The sequence below is a fragment of the Apostichopus japonicus genome, chromosome 3 (genome assembly GCF_037975245.1).
Source record: "Apostichopus japonicus isolate 1M-3 chromosome 3, ASM3797524v1, whole genome shotgun sequence".
In the NCBI taxonomy this organism is placed as follows: Eukaryota; Metazoa; Echinodermata; class Holothuroidea; order Aspidochirotida; family Stichopodidae; genus Apostichopus; species Apostichopus japonicus.
Window position 1 is genome coordinate 14707700 of NC_092563.1, and position 22826 is coordinate 14730525.

At 37.7% G+C, this 22826-nt stretch overlaps 1 protein-coding gene across 1 annotated transcript in view; it reads left to right on the forward strand.

The window, feature by feature from the left end:
* Positions 1-259: 259 nt before the first annotated feature.
* LOC139964367 (neural-cadherin-like) overlaps positions 260-22826 on the forward strand; it is a 67284-nt gene continuing 44717 nt past the window's right edge. Inside the window, exons 1-7 of the mRNA XM_071965918.1 lie at positions 260-492; positions 1911-2603; positions 13424-13606; positions 14650-14890; positions 17816-18035; positions 19235-19340; positions 20779-21180. Of these exons, the coding sequence (XP_071822019.1) occupies positions 1961-2603; positions 13424-13606; positions 14650-14890; positions 17816-18035; positions 19235-19340; positions 20779-21180 (1795 nt within the window). The 5' untranslated portion in view covers positions 260-492; positions 1911-1960. The remainder of the gene's footprint in view (positions 493-1910; positions 2604-13423; positions 13607-14649; positions 14891-17815; positions 18036-19234; positions 19341-20778; positions 21181-22826) is intronic.

Consider the following 22826-nt stretch of genomic DNA (forward strand, 5'->3'; position numbering starts at 1 on the left):
ACACAATGAATTAATGACAAGCGTGCTGTACCAATTTAACACAAAAAAAAGTTGTAAGTACATTTACACTTCCTCGACTAAAGTTTGCATAAATTTATAAATAGAGATGTCGGAACTTAATCAGTTGAACCTGTAACCTGTGGTTCGGGAAAGATTTTCATCTAGCTGAACAAATATTGGTGAGTAATGCAAAAGGCCCGCTTTGGGTGGATGGCTGTTTGTCAGGAATATATAGACTTTGACCCGCTAGAAGTAAAACAATAGGCTTAACGACAATTAAACGGTCGACGGTTTCTGTACGCGACGTTAACGCTAGGGCTGACGCTTACTTTAAAATTACAATTCTTTGGTAACGGACTTGCCATCAGCAAACCTGTCTACATATCTTTCTAAACTTTATCAGGTTTACAGTGTTTTGCATAAGTTTTCAACTATGTTGCAATAAGAATGATATTAATGCTAGTCAAAGATAAATACAGATAAAAGAAAGAGGTAAGTGGGCACTTTTATTATTGAAACGTTTCCAATGGTATTATTCGTCACCATTACTTAGCTAGCATAGTATAACTTTCAGTTACACTTTTATGATATTCCATCTGGTGGTCGTAATGTTAATGTGCTGTACGTTATGAATTTTAAGTACAACCGATAACACTAGGCTTTTCTCATGTACACGAATGCATACTGTAAGCCCAATAGTTATCTTATATGGTTAGTGATATTTTCAATGGACAATGCCACCGAATTCAAAGGTAATCTTACATTTTATGTATGGCTGAAAAGCTCGAAATCAAATCTCCTGTATCATATATGATTTAATACCATTTACTTTGGATTTCATTAATAAAATGTTTGATGAACATGATTGTTAAAAACATAGCAATATCAGTAAATTGAAATGCACCTAGCCTACTGCTTTGTAAATTTGGATTTAAACATTTGTAAATACAAATACATTGTCTATAAAGACAATGTGCTTTTTGTCTATGTCATTTAATTCTAACATGCAAGCATGTTATCTCTAACTTTTATGTGACTTGGAATCTCTCCCCTCCCAAACAGATTTAGATCGAAACATCTGTTTTAGACTTGAAGTCAAAGGTCAATATTTTGAAAGCTTGAACAGTGTGTATAGGATATTGTATACATACAGCCTGCAGGTCATTTAGTTACTTGTTCGAGAAAGTCCTATGCAGAATGCAAGGAGTCTTCTTATTGTGGAGTTGAAGTCATCTGACGGTGATGTCAAAATTAATGCCCAGAATAATTTTAAAACTTATTTTAATTCAGATCAAATGATATTGTTCATCTCAATTTAAAATACATTGCACAACTAATAAAATTGATACAAGTCCATGCTTACTGTAAATATTATAAGTTTTTTTTTTTTCTGGTTGTCCCTCAGACAACCAGGCCATACTTTTGATTGTCCAAAGAGCTAATATGGTTGTCCGAGATAAATGTAACCAAATAACATTAATGTAGATGAGACTGTAGGAGAGATGTCTATAGGTCAATAGAAAACCAGCCTTCTCTGTCAATGAAACTAATTCTACTTATTTGGGGGGATATATAGTTACATTGCAATCTGAATTTGATGTAAACAACCAGTCAAACTAACTACAAAGCTATTTTGATTGTCAATCCGAACCATAATTTGGTCATTCTGAACTACCAGAGGACCAATAAAAATTTGTCCTGCGATTCTGATGGTATATCATATTAATACCAGTTGATAGCAAATAGAGTTGGTAGCCTACAATTATAGTGTATCAGAATTAGGGATCCCCTTTTGGCCAAAACTTTCCTCTCTTTTACAAAATTTATATACAAAAGGATGGAATTATGTTTGTTTCCTTTTTTTAAAAGTTAAAACTCATCTTAAGTAAACTGTATTGATCTTTTCAAAGGGTATCACTTTTAATACCAGACGTGTGGAGAAGTGGTGGACTATATCAGAATGCCCGGTGAGCGAACACTCACATTGTTAGCTACGCTGCTCCTAGTCAGCAGCTGTTTCCTTGTTGCAGCCGAAGAGAATTCTTGCTATCTCAGTAGGTATACACCCATCGGACAGACAATATGCTCATTTATTTTGGATGGGTCCCATCTAGAACTAGTGCCTCCCACGGATGATTTTCAGTTGCTAAATGGGAATTTGATTCTGATGCAAAATGATCTTTTACAACAGACAACCATCGAAACCGTGGATTTGTCTTTGCAAGCATACAGTAAAGACTGCAGGTGGGTCACAAACTTAAGGTTACATGTGGTTGAACCAGCATTGGTGGATAACAATCAGAGACACCACCTGTGGCCCCAGTGCCCTCCCGGAGAGAACAGGAGGCGTACAAAGAGGGATGTCACAATTCGGGAGACATCAATAACGGTCTCTGAGGACACTGCCATTGGAAGTGTAGTTCACACTGTGGACATATCTCAACCTCCATCGTCTTTACCGTACACATTTGCAATTCAGGATGAATCGTCATCAAAGTTTACAATTGATCGTGTCTACGGAACATTGACCTTGAGAAGAGCGTTGGACAGCGACACTAGCCCTGTTGAAGAGTTGGTCATCATCATCGAAAATGATAATATAGGTATGTCGTGTGTAATTTGTCCGCAAATGTATGTAACGTAGGAAATCCATGGTCAAACCTTACGGTCAAGGCCTATCTTGGATCTTAGCGGAGGGGGTTTGTTATTAGATTATGACTAGGTACTTTAATACAACAACAACAACAAAAGGGAAAGGAGAGAAAAAAACGAGGTGTAAAATTACGAAATGTTGGGAAAGTAGAGTAGTAGAGTAGAGTCATAGAGTAGAGTAGAGTATAGTAGTAGTCTCTTCATATATAATGATGCTGCATCATATTATCAAGGGGATCCCTACTCCAGCCACTCACCCCTAGCTAGCTGATGTTTCATGATACTCTTTGAAATATCTGAAGAGATGTTGCTCTGTTTGCATGATATTTGGAGACCATCTAAAAGTCATATCATAGAATTGGAATACTGCCAATTTATCTATATGATGTCATAGTACTAATTATAGAAAGTAACAGACTAGAACCTTTGTTTTGCTTAGTTTTCTTGTTACATGTAAACAATATCGACAAGTTCGACAACGCAACATTGTAGGGGATCATCATTTGACGGGGAGTAGAACAACTGAACAATGTAATAAAGAAAAAACATGATTACCCTTTCAAAGTATATATGTGTGACCAGATGACCTGTTGACTCAAATCAAGTCTTTAGTCCTGACATGTGTGTCAAAGAACAATAGTGATTATATCTCCCAACGGAATAATTTTTCCCTGCATCAAAGCCTGTTTGTGGAAGTTTTCCATTTCTATCTCTATTGTCACCCACAAAAAGAATGCAAGTGGCAATGCGACACATTCGCCTAGCGGCTATCCAAAATCAAAATGCAATGTAAAAAAGAAATACTCCAACCAACTAATGATGCAGAACAAGTTTTATAAATTCAACTTCTTAAGTGAATAGGTATTTATTGAGGAGGAACTTTCTCCTTAAAATAATAAAAAAAAGGAACATGCAAAATAAAGGTTACAGCGTTCTGTAATACTGCTTAGGAACACGTAGGACTCCTGAATACTTAGAGATAACAGATTGCTTTGGCGCAATCTTTACCAGAGGATAACATATACTAGATTTAGCTTAACTACTGAAAAGGTTAAGACTTTCCAAAGTTTTGATACCCCTGGATCTTTTTCAATTGCGAGAGAGCAAACTGGCACGTATAAATTTAGTCTTAATATATATTAATTGGATACTCTTTTCTCTATAAAAGAATGAGATTACCTCTTCTACTCTGAAGAGCTTTCCCCCCTTTACATCATGAAATTCTGATTTAACATTTATCTTAAAAAAAAATGAGTTCTGAGTTGTCACTATGACGAATATTGCCTAAAGGTGTTGACAATACTTGTTGACACGTGGTTGCTGATATCAGGTTGTGGTAGGTGTTATAGTCGGTGATAAAACTATCCTCAAAAGCTTCCGGTCTTCGACCCAATGTGAGAGGAAAGTGGCAAATGGTTCCAGTTCTTAAACTGTCAGACGAGCTCTGCAATACAGCTTTACTTTATCCGGTCAGGTGATGTACTTCCATCCCAACTCTGCCGACAAGCTGCCCTATCCAGAACACTACATATTGAGTGAATCTGGAGTCTCCAGGAAATAATTGTGTTTTCAGATTTCACAGTTAAATGCCAGTTATAAATTACAATATACTAGCCCAGGCTTCAATACAGGTATCCTACATATAGGATCCTGTGCCCCATGATATGAAAATCACAATATTGTAGCTCCGTCTTTTTCAGCTAAGAGATATAGCAGGACTCAATCCGATGATGGTATTTTGGAGAGTGAATAAAAATCTTATCCAACACTCACTTCACTGGCTGGATGTGATGTCACACATAATTAATAGTGTATCAATTTGCATAACTTGGCAATACAATACATTGTCATCTTGACTATGTCCTGCCCTGGTAGGTTTCTTTTGTGTGCACTAGCTATGCTATGCTACCCTGTACCTTTGTATTTTTATACTATGCCCTGACCTGGTGATGTTTCTTTTGTATACATACTCAATTATGCTACCTTGTATTTTTGTAGTGAATAGAGGGATTAGGGTTTATGTAAATTGTCCTACATCCTTGGATACTACTTTCCAACATCAACAACAACCAGCATTGACTAAAGTAAAAGTTACTAAAAAAAAACTTTCTAAAATAAACAGCTGACAGATTGACTTCTTCTGTCATACAAATACAAATTAACTAAATTATACTATTCTAATGTGACAATTAACTCCCTCCTTTAATAAAATGTGTCTAACACATTTATACACATCTCACATTAGGATATTTGTTTCAGCCTATCCTGCACTGAAATCTCCTTCAATTTCCTCTGCTTCTCCCTAAGCTTCCTGAAATCACACATTTCCATACACTATTGGAAATGAATTTCTTACAGCTCTTTGCTGATGAAGGATAAGAAATTGGCTTGCATTATTTCTGTACTTCTACTCAAGTAGTCAGCCCCTACATTATCGGCTCCCTTTATCACTTGGATGCGGTAACGATATGGCTGTAATGCCAGTGCCCACCTCATTATCCTTCCATTTGCCACTTTCGACTTCCGAATGCATGTCAATGGTTGATGGTCTGTCTCTATTACAAATTCCTTGCCATAGAGATATGGCTCAAACTTGAGTACAGCCCAGACTACGGCCAAGCATTCTCTCTCCATCACTGAGTATCTCATTTGACTCTTGTTCAGCTTTTTGCTAGCATAGGCTACTGGAAATTTTTCACCTGCAAACTCCTGAAGAAGGATCGCACCAACTCCTGTATCCGAAGCGTCTGTCCGAAGTGTGAATTCTCTGTGGAGGTCGGGGAGCTGAAGTATCGGTGAGCTTGCAAGCTTACTCTTCAGTGTTTGGAACGCCTGTTCTTGGCTCTCGCCCCATCTAATCACGTTTGGTTCCCCTTTCTTCGTACAGTTAGTCAGTGGTACTGCCACGGCTGCGAAGTTTGGTACAAACTTCCTGTAGTAACCTACCAACCCTAAGAATGATCTCACTTGAGTCTTTGTAGTTGGTCTCTCTGCTTGCTGAATGGCTTTAATTTTGTCAGGTTTGGGCTTTACTCTACCTTCTCCTATAATATGTCCTAAAAATTCCACCTCATTGTACCCAATGAAACATTTTGTAGGTCTAGCCGTCAAGTTGGCTTTCTTGATTCTTGTGAAGACTTCTTTTACTCTCTGGAGATGTTCCTCCCATGTCTGAGTGTGTATCAGGATATCATCTACATAACTATGGACATTCTCAATTCCTTTAAGAAGCTTCCTCATCACTCTGTTGAATGTAGCACCAGAATTCACAAGACCAAATGGCATCATATTGAACTCGTATAACCCATCATGAGTCACAAATGCTGTTAATGGCTTCGACTCTTTTGCCATTGGGATTTGCCAGTAACCTTTGCTCAGATCGATTTTACTGAAGTAGCAATCCTTGGATAACTTTGCAAAAATCTCTTCCTGGTCTGGAACAGGCTCAGCATCAAACTCCGTGATCATGTTAATTTTGCGTGTGTCGCAACAGGCCCTCAAAGATCCATCCGGCTTCTTTAATGCTACCAACGGACAAGCGTATGGACTTTTGCTGTGCGATATTACGCCCATCCTCAGCATACTTTGGATCTCCTTGCGGATATCATCTCGAAGAGCATGTGGTATTGGATAAGGTTTACTCCTTATAGGTGTTGTATCGCTGACTTTGATGACATGTTCACCGAGCTTTGTCTTCCCCGGTAGGTCAGTCAAACTGTCTTCAAACTCTGTCAATATTTGTTGTACCTGTTGAGTTTTTGTTTTTCCTAATTGTCCGCTGATATTCACATCAGTACTTCGCTCCTTCTGAAACATAGGTGGAAGATGTATAAGATCATCTGTGGAAAATGATTTGAGTTCAGATATACCAGATTCCTCTTGTGGTTCATCTTCTAGAACCGATGTGCAGACAACTTCATACATACTTTGTATTGGCATCTCGAACATAGTGGCTGCCACTTCACGTCTGTTATATTTCTTTAGCAGGTTGGCGTGAAATGTTTTGACCCTATGGCCAAAGTCTATTTTGTAGTTCATCGTACCAACTTTCTCCACTATTGGAAATGGTCCCTTCCACTGCACAAGTAGCTTGTTCTTATCAGTGGGGAGAAGGAGGAGGACTTCTTCTCCTACCTTCATGTTTCTTACTCTTGCTTTCTTGTTGTAGTACGTTTTGTACCTTTGTCTAGACTTCTTGAGCTCCTCACGTGCTAGTTGACATGTTTGCTCCAAACGTTCCTGTAAGTCCAACACGTACTGGTACACAGTCTTCGTCTCACTTACTTCTGATTCGCCGGTCCATAATTCCTTAAGAATCCGCATAGGACCACGCACGGTCCGCCCATATAGCAGTTCAAATGGCGAGAAGCCTGTGCTTTCCTGTGGCGTTTCCCTGTACGCAAACAGTAGGGGATCTATATATCTGTCCCAATCTTTAGGCCTTTCATCGCACATCTTCTTTAACATTGCTTTCAATGTGCCATTAAATTTCTCTACCAACCCATTGCACATGGCATGGTACGGAGTCGTGGTTAATCGGCGAATTGACAATAATCGGCTAACTTCTTTCATGACGCCAGAGACAAACTGAGATCCTTGGTCAGTTAATACTTCTTTTGGGAAGCCTAATCTTGAATAAATTCCAAGGAGTTCCTCAGCTACTGACTCAGCTTCAATGGTTTTCATTGGTACTGCTTCTGGGTATCTAGTTGCGTAGTCAACTAAAACCAATATGTATCGATGTCCACGCTCTGTGGCTGGCTTGATCGGTCCTACTAAGTCTACTGCTACCCTTTGAAATGGTTCTTCAATCAGCGGCATACTTCCTAATGGTACTTTAGTAACACGACCTTTAGGGAGGGTTCTTTGGCATACATCACACGACTGACAATACCTGGTAACGTCTGCTTGCATTCCAGGCCATGTAAAGTCACTCATTACTTTATCACGCGTCTTTTTGGATCCTTGATGACCCCCTAGAATCGATTCGTGTGCTACCTTTAATACATGATCTCTGTAGTCAACTGGAACTACTACCTGCCTAAATCTGTTTCCAAATTCCACTCGAGGAGAACTAAATTCTCTGTAGAGAATGCCACTGGACTTCACATATTTATGAGTACTCCCATTTTTACTCACTTTATCATCTCCTGTTTCGGCTAACTGTCTGATTTTTTCCAAGGTGGGGTCCTGTTGTTGCTTTTCACGTAGCATGTCTGCAGTAACCTCTTCACCAATCGGGGACGATACCTTTAACTTTTTAAAGGGCTTCTCTTTTGCTTTGCTCTGACTCCTTGTCTGTGCTGCGGCAACTGTATTTGGGTCATCATCATTCCTTATTGCCATAGGCTTGGTTACATTTGGTGGTGGTTGTACTGGTTGATCCTGTGTCTGTGACTCTTCCCAATTCGGGTCTGGATTGGTAGGTTCTCGTACACCTGGGACATTCCCTAGAATTAAATCATAGACTGGATCATTCATACACAAGGCCGAAACTGAACCTGAGAAGTATGGAGTATCCACGAGTATGTTGGCAACGGGATATTGTCGTACCGTACCGTCAATCAGGATGCAAGTTTTAACGTCACCTGTCATTTGGCTGGGCTTGACGTACTGAGATCTTACAACTACACCACTGCATCCACTGTCCCGTAATACTTTAACACTTTGATTCCCTATCTTACCCATTTGAACAGGCATCGACGATAAATTCTGATCTTTACATGCGGCTGTAACTTGAGTCAATACAGTTAACTTGTGACCACAATCTAATGTGAAGAATCCCTTCTTACTTGCTTGGAATAGATGAGGATCTGGCTTTACCATCATGAATGCCCCAATGTCTGTACATGCACCGCCAGTTTCCTTTTTGTCTGGAAGGTTCTGTTCGGTCAAAGTTGAGGCGCGTTTCTCCATCATGTCACTAAATACATCTGTCATAAGAGCCATGGTTTGCATTCGCTTTGTCCTACAGTCTCTTGCAAAGTGGCCTGGTTTATCACAAATATAGCATTTCCTGGGTTCACTTCTCTGCCCAGAATACGTTTTCCCTTTCTGATTTTGTTGCTGGAACTTCTGATTGTGATTGTGGAATCTTCCGTTGTTACGATTCTGGTTCCTCGTGGAATTACTGTTTTGAGTACTTCTACTATTCTTGGAGTGACCAGGATACCAACCTCCATGTGCTTCTACATATTGATCGGTAAATTCACCCATTGTTGTGATGTTCTTCGGCTTTCTTTCTTTCAGAAATGTTTCCAAATCTTTGCTACATGAGTTCAAGAACTGCTCTCTCAATATTATGTCTTGGAGTTGTTCATAAGTAGTTACTTCCTCTAATTCCATCCATCTATGGAGATAATTCTTTAATTTTGTGACATACTTGGTTCCTGTATCTTCATGTGCAGGTCTAATATCACGAAATTTCTTCCTAAAACCATCGGCTGTAAGGTGGTATGCACGTAATAAGGCTTGCTTTACCTTGTCGTAATCTTTGGAATCCTCAAGTGAAAGTGATGAATATTCAAACAATCCACAACCTTGAATAAGTGCTGAAAGACTTGTGGCCCATACAGTATCCCTATCCCAACCTTGCAATGTGGCATAACGTTCAAATCTATTGATATATGCATCAATGTCGTCTTTCTCTTGGTTGAATGGTGGCAGTTTAGGTGGTCTACTTCTTGCTGCACTACCATTACCATGATAACCTCCATTGCCTATCTGTGCTTGTGCCTCAGCTTGGGCTTGCTTTGCTTCTTCTATCTTGAGTTGTATTTCTAACTGCTTTGCCTTTTCTCTTTCTATCTTTTCTTGTCTCTGCCTATCTTCTTCTTGTTCGTGTGCATCAATCGCCCTTTGCTTAGCTCTTCGATCTCTTTCTTCATCTCGTTCTTGCTTAAGCTTGCTCCTTTCATCATCTAAGAATCGTTTTAGTTCTACACCTTTGAGACCTAACTTTTCTCCGATTGACACAAGTTTTTCTAACTCTAGTTGACTAGTCATGACTAATGTATTGAAACCAATTACTGATGCCTGCAGTTTAGTTTAGAGTGCGCGCAATTTATAGTTACATCCGACAACAATGTAATTTCATATCATAGGTAACACAGTTGTACGATTAAACAACAATGATACACTAATTGTGTAAGTGGATTTCACGTCTGGCATAAAACATGTAAAATACAAAACACAATTAACTACTTGCCAACCAACATTACGTTAGATGTTGCTTCAGTTCTTGTCGGGACCGCCAGTAAGACGCTAGAATGGAAGTACACAGGTAGACCGACCAAATAAGAGCTGCTCTTGCGGAATTCGTCTGCGAATACAAGTAAATACAAACAATTAATATACATATAATTCACAGGTTGAATTTTATGACACCAACCAGTTATGTATTTTTCACTTCTGTCAAAGAAAATGCTTATGCTTAAATCTTGGATAGAATTCCCGGACAGGCCCCCATTTAATTGTCACCCACAAAAAGAATGCAAGTGGCAATGCGACACATTCGCCTAGCGGCTATCCAAAATCAAAATGCAATGTAAAAAAGAAATACTCCAACCAACTAATGATGCAGAACAAGTTTTATAAATTCAACTTCTTAAGTGAATAGGTATTTATTGAGGAGGAACTTTCTCCTTAAAATAATAAAAAAAAGGAACATGCAAAATAAAGGTTACAGCGTTCTGTAATACTGCTTAGGAACACGTAGGACTCCTGAATACTTAGAGATAACAGATTGCTTTGGCGCAATCTTTACCAGAGGATAACATATACTAGATTTAGCTTAACTACTGAAAAGGTTAAGACTTTCCAAAGTTTTGATACCCCTGGATCTTTTTCAATTGCGAGAGAGCAAACTGGCACGTATAAATTTAGTCTTAATATATATTAATTGGATACTCTTTTCTCTATAAAAGAATGAGATTACCTCTTCTACTCTGAAGAGCTTTCCCCCCTTTACATCATGAAATTCTGATTTAACATTTATCTTAAAAAAAAATGAGTTCTGAGTTGTCACTATGACGAATATTGCCTAAAGGTGTTGACAATACTTGTTGACACGTGGTTGCTGATATCAGGTTGTGGTAGGTGTTATAGTCGGTGATAAAACTATCCTCAAAAGCTTCCGGTCTTCGACCCAATGTGAGAGGAAAGTGGCAAATGGTTCCAGTTCTTAAACTGTCAGACGAGCTCTGCAATACAGCTTTACTTTATCCGGTCAGGTGATGTACTTCCATCCCAACTCTGCCGACAAGCTGCCCTATCCAGAACACTACATATTGAGTGAATCTGGAGTCTCCAGGAAATAATTGTGTTTTCAGATTTCACAGTTAAATGCCAGTTATAAATTACAATATACTAGCCCAGGCTTCAATACAGGTATCCTACATATAGGATCCTGTGCCCCATGATATGAAAATCACAATATTGTAGCTCCGTCTTTTTCAGCTAAGAGATATAGCAGGACTCAATCCGATGATGGTATTTTGGAGAGTGAATAAAAATCTTATCCAACACTCACTTCACTGGCTGGATGTGATGTCACACATAATTAATAGTGTATCAATTTGCATAACTTGGCAATACAATACATTGTCATCTTGACTATGTCCTGCCCTGGTAGGTTTCTTTTGTGTGCACTAGCTATGCTATGCTACCCTGTACCTTTGTATTTTTATACTATGCCCTGACCTGGTGATGTTTCTTTTGTATACATACTCAATTATGCTACCTTGTATTTTTGTAGTGAATAGAGGGATTAGGGTTTATGTAAATTGTCCTACATCCTTGGATACTACTTTCCAACATCAACAACAACCAGCATTGACTAAAGTAAAAGTTACTAAAAAAAAACTTTCTAAAATAAACAGCTGACAGATTGACTTCTTCTGTCATACAAATACAAATTAACTAAATTATACTATTCTAATGTGACATCTATCACTTAAACAATGATAGTTGTTGGGTTTACTTCACCTTAAATATTTAACAGTCTCTAAGTCGGCTGGTTGGCATATGGTCAGTCAGGACTTTGTCAACAATTGTAAGGAAAATCTGTCAAGTCAAGAGTATTAAAAGAAGTGTAGTTCCAACAGTCTTGTCAAGTTTGAAAAGTCATCTCTGTCTATATCGATTAAATACAGTAACACATCATGTATAAAAAATATTCAACTTTGATATGCAGTTGATACATAAAACAGATATATTGCTATAATCCTGACTATCCCACCTTTTTGTTTTATGATCCAGCATTCACTTAATTTATATGGAAGCAAATTAAGCAACATTTTACATGAATTGGGCCTCCAATTGTTACCAAACCTGTTGAATAAGTTACTCTGAATAGGATTTTGTGATTGATCACACCAAAGCCAACCTCCTACATATATCCACCATGTGAAGGTTATGGAGGAGGAGAATTAGCAAATTAAAGAATTTGTTTTGATTCTTTCTCATATCAGAATTAATCATATATATGCACAGAAAAAAAGCAAATTTGAAAACCACAATGAGATAATATTACCTTTAAATGTACGCAATTACTTCTGTTTTTTTGAAGTTCAACTTGACTAGCTAAACTGATGAAGAAGTTACATTCCAAATTTAATATTGAATTTTGGTATCAATCAACATGAAGATAAATTATCAAAATTAACTCCACTAATTAGTTTGTTTCAAATTTCTTGACAGTGCAAGGAGAATTAAGTAACTTCACAATGGCCTCGAGTCACAATACATCTTTTATGATTGTAGTTGCCTCCAGTGGCGGAGCGTCCATACAGTCAGGGGGGCGGATGCACCCCCCCCCCCATGACGGACTGAAATGGACTGCTGGCGCCCTTTCAGCTTTTTACCACTTTTTACTTATTCACGATTATTAACTTTTTTATTGCACTCTCATCTACCTATTGACATTTGTCATTGACTATTGACATTTTTTGGCGTGACACGTATTTATTCTTCGTTTATCTGCAAATTAACAAGGCCTGGAAAGGGTAATTTCCGGCAATGTAGGGAGTATCTTTACTCAAAAAATGTCTGTACGCTCCGCGCCAACCTGTGTTGGCGCTCCGCTTAGATAGCATCAAAAGCGCCCCTACAGACCATTCTCGACCCCCCTGACCAATACTCCTAGCTCCGCCACTGGTTGCCTTCCTGTTAACCTTAAGCAATTATTTTACAGTTGAAGGAATTGTTAACTTCAAAGAGCTAGTTAGTTTCCAATTTCATTGTTCAAGAAGCATTAAATAACTTCAAAATGGCCACGTGTTGCAATACATCTCGAACTATTATAATTGCCTCCTGTTTGGTTAAAGCAATTATTTTACAGTTGTGGGATTTATTCAGTAACTAAATTAACTATTTTTACATCTCCTCTCAATTAATAGAGTTGCACTAAGCATACACAAGACCAATTGAAGTAAATTTGGTTTAATTTTTTTCATGATTGTAGAAAATTAATAATTATCTCAGGTATCTTGTTTCATAGAAGAATCTAAATTTAGTAACTGGTGCAGATTGGCTTTCGAGGGGTAGGAGGAGGAGGGAGTGGGGGGGGGGGATGGTGGTCAAGAGAGAAATTGGACAAGTCTGGATTTTCAGTTTCAGTTTTTCAGTTTAATAAACTTAATAGGTTACCTCACGCAACTTTACAATGTTGGCATTCGTTCTCCAGTTCTGTTATGGCAATTGGTATACAATATGACTGCTTTTAATGTATCATTGCCAGTACTTCAATTTGTCATTATTTATGCCTTCACAGGTGACACTACCTATGTTGATTTTACGATCCTTGTAACTGCTCAGGCGACACTGGAGTGGACTATGAGAGCGTACCCATACCTTGCAGTTGTTCCAGCGGATGCCCCTAACGATGCCTGCGTTTATACACTCAGTGCCTCTGTGGATGGTGAAGAGACCGAGGTTAACTACTTCCTCCGAACAAGTCAGTACCTCCATTAATTTAATAAACCAGGGATAATTCAGACTTGGCTGAAGTAGATAGTGGCTGAAGTAAGAGAAAGTTGTCGTCAATCTTTTTTTTGGTCAAAAGTTTGTGTTATATTTTGAATGCATCTGGCAATCACAGAGTAAAATGATGTCATCATGGCAATTGAGCTCTTTATAATGTCCAAGCCATTTATCCAGAGAGGAAAATCAAATGTCTTGTTTATATTTTAATGAAATCCTAAAGTTAGTTTAGATAAACATTGATAGCATAGGTTAATATTCCAATGAAATTACCATAGTTCTAGGATAACTCCAGAAGAAGGTTAAAATATAGGAAAGGAAAGCCTTTGAACTTAAGGACATCCTCCGTTAGGACATCACAGACCAGACAATTTTTTCCACTTCCTGGAGTGAGGAAAGGTTTAGCCTGTCAAACCAAGCATATCTCTATTTAGGGATAAGATACTGAGATACGATGGTGTTTAATTAGCAGTAATGTGGAAGATATTATGCTCTTTAAGAATGTATATCCCTTTAACTTCCTGTTCTTATCTTCTAGACAAATTTATATTTCATCATTTAGTTGTAGTACTGTAATAATAATAAGTAATATTTATATAGCGCATAATCAACGAAGCTGCTCAAAGCACATTACAAATGTAAAACCAAAAAACAAATAGTAACAAAAACCTAAATATTAAATATATAGAACCAATAAGGCCTAAAATGTAAAAGCCTATTTAGCAACAATATAAAAAAAAACCTGTACTAAATGATAATAAAAAATATATATATATATAAAGAAAAAAACCCTGAACGCATATAGTCCAAAACAAATTCAGAAGTATGTAAATAGTAAAATAGTTAGTTGTTAGAGCCGTAAATTTGGCACCACAAGATCTGTTTTCAGATATGCCTTACAAAAGATCATAAATGCATCTTGAAATCCAATTTTTTAATAATTTTCCTTTTGAATATTTGCGATTAGAGATTTGAACTCTCATTCTCTCTCTCTTTGCTGTTGTTTTTATTATACAGCAAGTGTGGATGGATTAGGCAGGTTCAGGGTGGACCAAAGCACTGGATGTGTGTTAACCGTTGTAACAGAGAATTCTGATGAATTTGTAGAAGAGGACATCTTCATTTTAAGTGTCTATGCTACTGCTGGGGGAGAAACACTCAATGCAGAAGTTCAGGTCTTTGGAGTGGCTCATGATCCACAGTTTACTGAAGAAGTTTACCAGGCATATGTGTTGGAGGAGTCAAGCAGTCCCCAGACGTAAGTATCAGTCAATTTAAAATCTATTCAGTCATATATATAAGCCAACAGACAGGGCAAATTTTGTAACGGTCGTCTGATGGTCCGAGACGACCGAACTAAGAATCAGGTTTGGAGGTCGTCTGGCAGATCACGACTGGTTGTTTTACATGAAATTTAGATTGCATTATGTAAAGATAGTACCGCTAAATAGGTATGATAAAATAGGTACCCATCTCCATCAATTTGGAAATAATGATTTTAAAGAATGTAAGATACTTATAGTGGTTATGATCCACACGAAAGGGAGGTGTACCGAACCCAAAGCTAGTGTTCTAGCCACGGAACATACACATCTCTCCTACAGTACAAATATTGGTTGTTCTTGCTGTTTTGCTAATGTTCAGACCACCAGATTTGCTTTTGGGCAAGAAAGTTTAAGAACTGGTTGTCTGAGGTGGACAACCAGAAAAATCCTTTGGTATTTGCCCTGACTGATCATTATCAAGGAGACAGAAGAGTTAAAGCCAAAATGTTATGGCAGCCACAAGGGCTTAAAGAGGAATAATTAAAACTTCCAGTTAAAATGGATGTTAAGAGTTGCTGTTTTAGTTACAAATTAACCATATATGAATCAGAATTAAACCACAATTTAAACATCCCAAGTGTTGCTTTTTCCCCTTGAAGTACCACTTAAGAATGTTGGTATTTGTCCTTAATTAACTTCAGATGGACCTTGATATCTTTCTAATTGCATAAACAATAAAGTATACTCTACTAGAGAGAAAATCTTAATAAGCACTGACTACAATGGTGTTACAATTATGCTCAGTGATCTTACGATATATTCGAGTATATAAGCTAAATATTATTTTCAAATATGTGGCAGGTTGGCATGCTTGATTTGGCATGATCCTTTTGCTAAAATATGTCCACATTTCAGTGAGAGCTTGAAGAGGGCTGTGCTCTTCTTATCTTCAACCGCACCCCCGCTCCCACCCACCCGTCCACACACCCCTCTTTTCCCTGAAACACACTTCCTTCTTTCTTAGCCACTTCTTAGGAAGAAACTGGAAAGAAAATGGAATATCTGGTGAACTGGAAGGACTATAGCACAAGAGTAGAACTTGTAATATCATAGTCATATGTTTGTATGCTATATACCAGTATTTTCTGTGAAAGATATTGTCCCTAGTACTACTGTATATCATCTTTTACAAGCTCAAAGTCTTTATCATTCTCTATTTGCATGATCTTCCAAAATAAATATAGGACTTTGGAGCTAAATATTTCTAATTTGCATTGACAACAGTTTGTAGGCTCATAAAATAAGTCAACACACACTGTAATTGTTTACTTTTGTTAGTATTACACTCTACTGACTCACACAATATAGCAGAAGGTGATTTATATAGCAAGCATACTGTGTATTAAATTTTAAAATGAAAGATCGTTAATGGAATGTAACGGTTACTTAGGATCAAGGTGGGGTGTCTAATATTTCAAAGAAGTGACGTGTGGGTATGACTTATATATACTTAGGTGACTTGCGGTTTAATTTAGTAAATACTATATTACCACTTTAACCATAATAATAAGTCATACTATTAAAGAGCTGTTAATCGACACAAAAGTTTATACAATTTTTTTTCCATTTTTTCTCTTGACTATTCTTGTGGACCAGTTAGAATTTTTATTGCCGAAAAATGTGGAATGTTAAAATATGTATGCAGTGCAGAATGATCCATTGTTAAGATTATATGTTAAAAATTTGCAGCAAAATTGAAAAAAAATTCCATCAAAACAAATGAACAATTTGTCATATAGTTGAAAGTTGGCCAAATGAAAAAGAATCAGCAGCCTTCAACAGTTTGATTTATAACAGCAAACATGAATTGTTGACATATATCTGGAAAGTGCACCAAATGATCAAATTTGAAACTTATGATTTTCAATATTTTTAAAACAAATTACAAACTTGGTAATATTCTGCTATTCTGTTGAAGTCAAAAAAGTTGTAAGTTTTATCCAAATCTATGTCAACATATATATGAATAGAGATTTCTTTGCTAAATTTCCATTTTTGTCAAAAAAAAACCTAAGTTAAATTACACAGCTCACATCACATTGACAATATCATATGGGTAACATTGTAAGGCCTTGTATCTGTAGATGCCTATCATAGAAGTTAAACTGAATCCTTACAGTATTGTTTGTGACAGGTATTACCAAAGATAATCTGCTGGACATTCAAACAATGGTCATTCAAGGTGAAACTTTTGCAAGCAATTCATTGGTGCATCTTCCAAAACATCATTGTTGTGACCTTTAATTATTAAAAGATTACACCCACCCCTTCCATGTATCGGAATAGTGTAAGCACCTTGTAGCATGCTATGGTAATTGCGGGAGAGTGGTGATTTTGGTGATGACGGTGTTCAATGCATGGTGATGGTAATGATGATGATGGAATTGTTGACAATGATGGTAATGATAGCGATGTTGATGGTGGTTGTGATGATGGTGGTGAGCATGCATGATGATGGTTATGATGGTGATGTTAATGATGATGATGGTGATGATGATGGTGTTGGTGATGATAGTAGCCTAATGGTGTTGATGGTGATGGTGTTGGTTAACTTGGTAATGATAATGATAATGATGATGGAAGTGGTGGCGGTAATGATTATGATGGAAGTTGGTGATGATAGTGGTGGTTGTGGCAGTGATAATAGTGGTTAATTGTAGAAAAAATGACTCAAAAAATCCAATATTTTTGTCATAGTAATAATGACTTATGGAATATTTGGATGATGATGATAGTGGTGGCCGACAATCATTTCATGATTTCAATGCATAAGTCGACCAGTGTTGTCATGATTACAACATTTATAATTCCCATTTTTTTCCCCTTTCTGTCTTTACTGTACCATTACCTCCATTCAGGGTGATAACAGTGGAGGCAAACTCCTTTAATATCAAACTAGCTGTAGACTATTACTTGGAGCCTTTGTGTGCAAACTGTCCCCCAAGCAGCATTGATCAAGTGAGCGGTGTGGTCACTCTAGAAACGACTGTTGACCGGGAGAGCCTCCCCTCATACTTCTTACTCGTTACTGCTCGCGAGAGGCCTCAGACTGGCGTAGGACGTGAGAGTACAGCGAGGGTAAGCGTCACACATTTTCTGGGTTTCTTTGGACACAAGAATATTGAACATCATTCCTGAAGAATAATTAGACAGGAATTTGTGGAGGTGGGAGGAAGGAGGAGTACAGGGGTCAACCGAGTACAATATTTGGTCACCTCCATTCGAACTCTTTTTCCTACTACCAGTATTAGTAATTAGGTTATCACATTAGAAGCATAGCCTAGAAACTTTTCTCCAATTTACTATAAGTTTTGCTTTGTTCTTTGAAGTGAAATTTGCCTATTCCAGCTAATAATCAGGTATCTTCTATGAAATTTACAAAGAATGAATTGAGTTTCAATTTTTTTTTTATTCTTTATTTTTTTAAATTAAAATTAATGTGGCACGTAAGACAGAGTCATTGATAAGTAGGGTGAGCTGTAGTTTTGGTTTCTATGTTTGTGGAAATATAACCTACCTTACAAGTGTGGTGGAAGCCATAAAATTGATTACTATGAAACTGTTGGGAATAATATTGTAAATGTAATATTAGTAATGAAATGTGACTTGTAATATGAACTTAGATAAAATATATTCCACTTTGCTCTTACAGTTAAAAATTGCAAAATTACCCTCTTTGAATAATATTCTCAATTTGATGTTCATGTTTGTTTAAAGGTAATGTTTTTCTATGAGATATTTAAACATGGAGAGAATAAACTGCAACAATTACCACATTTTGCTGTAGTTGTTTTTAACTGCAAATAAATTTACCATTATTTTCAAAACAAACATTTATGTTTATCTACTCTTAGAAACAAGATAATGAGATGGTGTTTCCTACTAACATGTTGAGCTAGCTTTTATCTTTACTGTAGGTTTTGTTACATGCATCTGCTATTGGAATATTCCCCAAATTTTGTTAGAAACTCATATTTTCCAACACTACTGCAGGCTACATCCTGTGACTTGTAACCTGCTCAAGGATTCTATCAAAACGTGCAGCATTACATATTAAAGCACTTCTTGGCTCGATTGATCAAAATAGGGAATCTTTTACTTTTGATTTTTCTTGTTTTCTTTAAGTTTTAAATATTCAACTAAATCCCTTATTTTTACCCCCCTTTCTTTTTCTTCAGTTCCATTTTGTTCTGTTTTATCCAGTTTGTTTCAATTTTAAAACCCCTCGCCTCTGATGTATAATCTGCAGACCACATTCTCATTCTTTCCCTTTACAGATCAATGTCATAGTACTAGACGTAAACGATTGCTCACCAGAGTTTGTTGGCTTATCAAATCTCTACGTAGAAGTCCCTGAAACTGAAACACTGGCGATTTTTACCTGTGAGTGGCTTCAATATTTCTGTTCAAGTCCTTCAGTGTGGCCCTTATTACAGTCATTCTTTTTTCCCCATACATCTTTGTCTGCTCTGTGAACAGCATTGAACATCGTAACATAATTGAAAAGAATCATCCACTTTTATAGGAAAGTCTCCACAAATTAGGATTAACCCATGTGGCTTTAACTTTCAAATTCGAGTTTCTCTGTTTTAGACTATGTTGGTCGTAGATTCTAGATTAGCTGTATAAAAAAGTTTCTTGAGGTCTACGTAATCGACCTGCCTTGGTCCTAAAATGACCTCTTTTTACCAATTAGTCTGCAAAGCCTGCCACATATTTTTTACTGTACGGGGGCCTTTGTGTGAACGCTGTATGATTAACTAAACTGTAGACACAAACATATTTTCACACAGTGTTAACATAAAGAGCCTAATGGTGTTAAGAAGCTATGCAGGCTAATTGTACAGCCCGAGGTCGATTTATGACTGTGGTAGGTCGATTACATAATCATAAAACTTTCCTAGCTATAGCGTGCTATAATTGGAGCCAATAAAGCAGATCTTTATGTATATAGCTTCATATGAAAGACGTTGTTCCGTATGTAGCATTTTCTTTGTTTGGAAGGTAGGGGTTGGGTGGGTGGGGGGCATGGGGGGGGGTTTGGAGATGGATGGGAACTGAAGAGGAGATGTAGAATTAGGAATAGACTATATTCTTTGTGATGGATACGATGTGGGTGGTGTTCTTTAACGTGTACATGCAACCTTACTTGATCATTCCAGCTGGTCTCATAGACCTGAGCATATATATATATATATATATATGTGGTAAATCTCTCAGATAAACGTTAAATCTTTCAATAATATTAGTAGTATATTGGTTGCCCAAGGAATAACTTACTAATTATCCTGTGAGAAAATTGCTATGCAAAATGGTCAAATAGCTAGACTAAATGCAAGATTATACTTCATCAAGTGCACCAATTAGTCATACCAATATTTATCAATTATGACGAATTACTGAAATTCTAATGCCTGAAAACTGCTATGCAAAAATCTGAACTCTTTATAAATCCTTAATTATGGTCCGATGAATGACCATGGCAATCTTGTTAACGATCAGTCCTGCAATGCTGGTATTTGGATGACCTGTTTTGAGCACTTGAACCCTATGCTGTTTTTCGTCAGTCTATTACAATATGGGAGATGACACACTTCTGCCTCTCTTTCTACCATGTGTAGCCTAATCTCAGGTTTTGCATCAAATCGCATAGGCAGATATAGCATGTAGGCACTTGCAGGTTTAATTTTGCTACCTTAATGCCAGCACTTGGTATTTGCTAGAGAAAAAAAATAAGTCTTTTTATTGAAGAAAGAATTTCGATATATTATGATTTTTTTGTGTGCTATAATCTAGTTTCCCTCTTGTGTCGTAATTTCAGTACCGGTCTCAGATTGTGACGATGGTGTGAATGCAGAGCTGAACTACACTCTGGATGGTCAAGGCGCACCTTTCTTCTACGTGGATGACAATATCCTCTATTCTAACGGTCAATTAGACTTTGACAGGAACATCCCTCCTCGATACACTTTCTCCCTTACAGCGACCGATGGTGGAGACCCCCCTCTCTCCAGCAGTATCGACGTAATAGTGGAAGTTTCCGCAGAAGAGGACGAACTTCCTGAGTTTAATCCTGACGGTTACTCTTACATCATCGATGAGAGAGTCAATGGAGAAATCGACATCGGTGCTGTCTATGCCAACGATCCCGACAGACCCGTGACTGGACCCGTCACGTATAGCATCGATCCTGGTACCCATTTCAGAATTTCACCTGGCTCAGGTAAAACCTCTGGTTGCTGAATACTTGGAATACTTTCTTAGTAGGGTGAATTACTGCAGGAAATAGACAAAAGCTCTCATCTATCAGTGGTTCTGGGAATTACAATGCTGGTTTTGTTTGATGTATTTATTAATTTAATTGGGTATAGATGCAGCACTTGGCAAACTCTTCATAGATCAGTCACTGATTAAAGATAGTTTGCTGTTATGAAATATTTCTTGCCTATCTCCCACCGTAATCAATCTTAAAGGCATTGAAGACTCGCCCCAAACCGTGTGCGGTGCTCTGAAAAAGTTAACTTTCCGTTGCTTGCAAGTGAAGTCTTTCTTGTCGCTACAAAATGCAGACAGTAATGAAATGTGATACCTTGTTATCTTTTATCTGGACCTGAGATGTCCATCCCTGCTATGTACACTGTGTTGTGGGTATTGACCGTAGCTGTATGTATTGACTGTACACTAGTGTCTAATTACCAACGGTAGCAAGCTGTGTGTGTGTATTTTCTGGGATCGATGGTGGTGTCTAACACATCTGTTACACTCATTCGAAACTAGGTCAGATTACCGGCAACAGTCGTTTCTTTGTGCACGAGTCTTCACTCCGCAGGGGGGGGGGGTAGAGGGGGTGAATGGAGCCATCTATGCATTCTATCCGGAGTGTATAGCCTAGTGGTTAACACCGGCATCTCCCAGTCATGAGATCCCCGGTTCGATTCCCCGCCGACAGCAATGTGTGTCGTCTGGCAAGGGTGTTGTTCAATAACAACATCCCGACATGGACGTTAAATGGATGTGTGCCGAGAGATTGGCTTCGGTCAGCTTGCGAGTCTAAAAGCCTCCATGGCTTCTTTCGCGAGTTCCTGCTTGCGGGAAGATCACATATACATACATACATATCCCAGACACAATATTATTAACCATAAAATAACAGGAGTACCAAACACTAGTTTAAAATGTGCATTGCTATAAGGAGGTAAACAATTTTGTGCAAAATGTTTGGTTCTTTTTGCGAACAATGACCAAATGACAAATCAAGACTAAAAACAAAGATTGACCTGTCTTTATTTACCAAATAGCCAACAGCGCTAACAATAATTAGCACTAAAATGCTCCAGCATGCACCAGTCTAAATGTTCTGTGCATATTTTGGTAGACTGGATGTTTTTTTTAAGACTTTAAGCACCTTTTTTTTTGTCGTTGTTGTTGTAGACTATTATGAGTTTAGATTAGGAATCAGAAAGCTGTTACAATTTTGAATTGTGTAACTCAAAGTGTCATAAAAATAAGATAGGTCAAAATCAATTACTGACAGAGTTGAAGGCCATTTGACACCCCCTGCAAACCACCCCCCCCCACTCCATATACTGTATACAACTACAACAAACACAATTGATTTCTAGTGGTATCAAGTAGAATATCATGGTGTTATAATATTGAATAATGTGAAATTCAAGTTTTCTGTTAGCTTTTTCATGCCGTCTGCTGTGCTATACATTTCATTTATCGCAGGTCGTGAAATGACAAATCAGACACCTATCACCTTCTTTAGAGGTAGTGAAGGAAGTAATGGTAATGATTGGGTGTGGGGGGGTGGGGGTGGGGGAGGTGTATCTTGGCAAGCAAAGGTAGCAAAGTGTCCAATCAGGA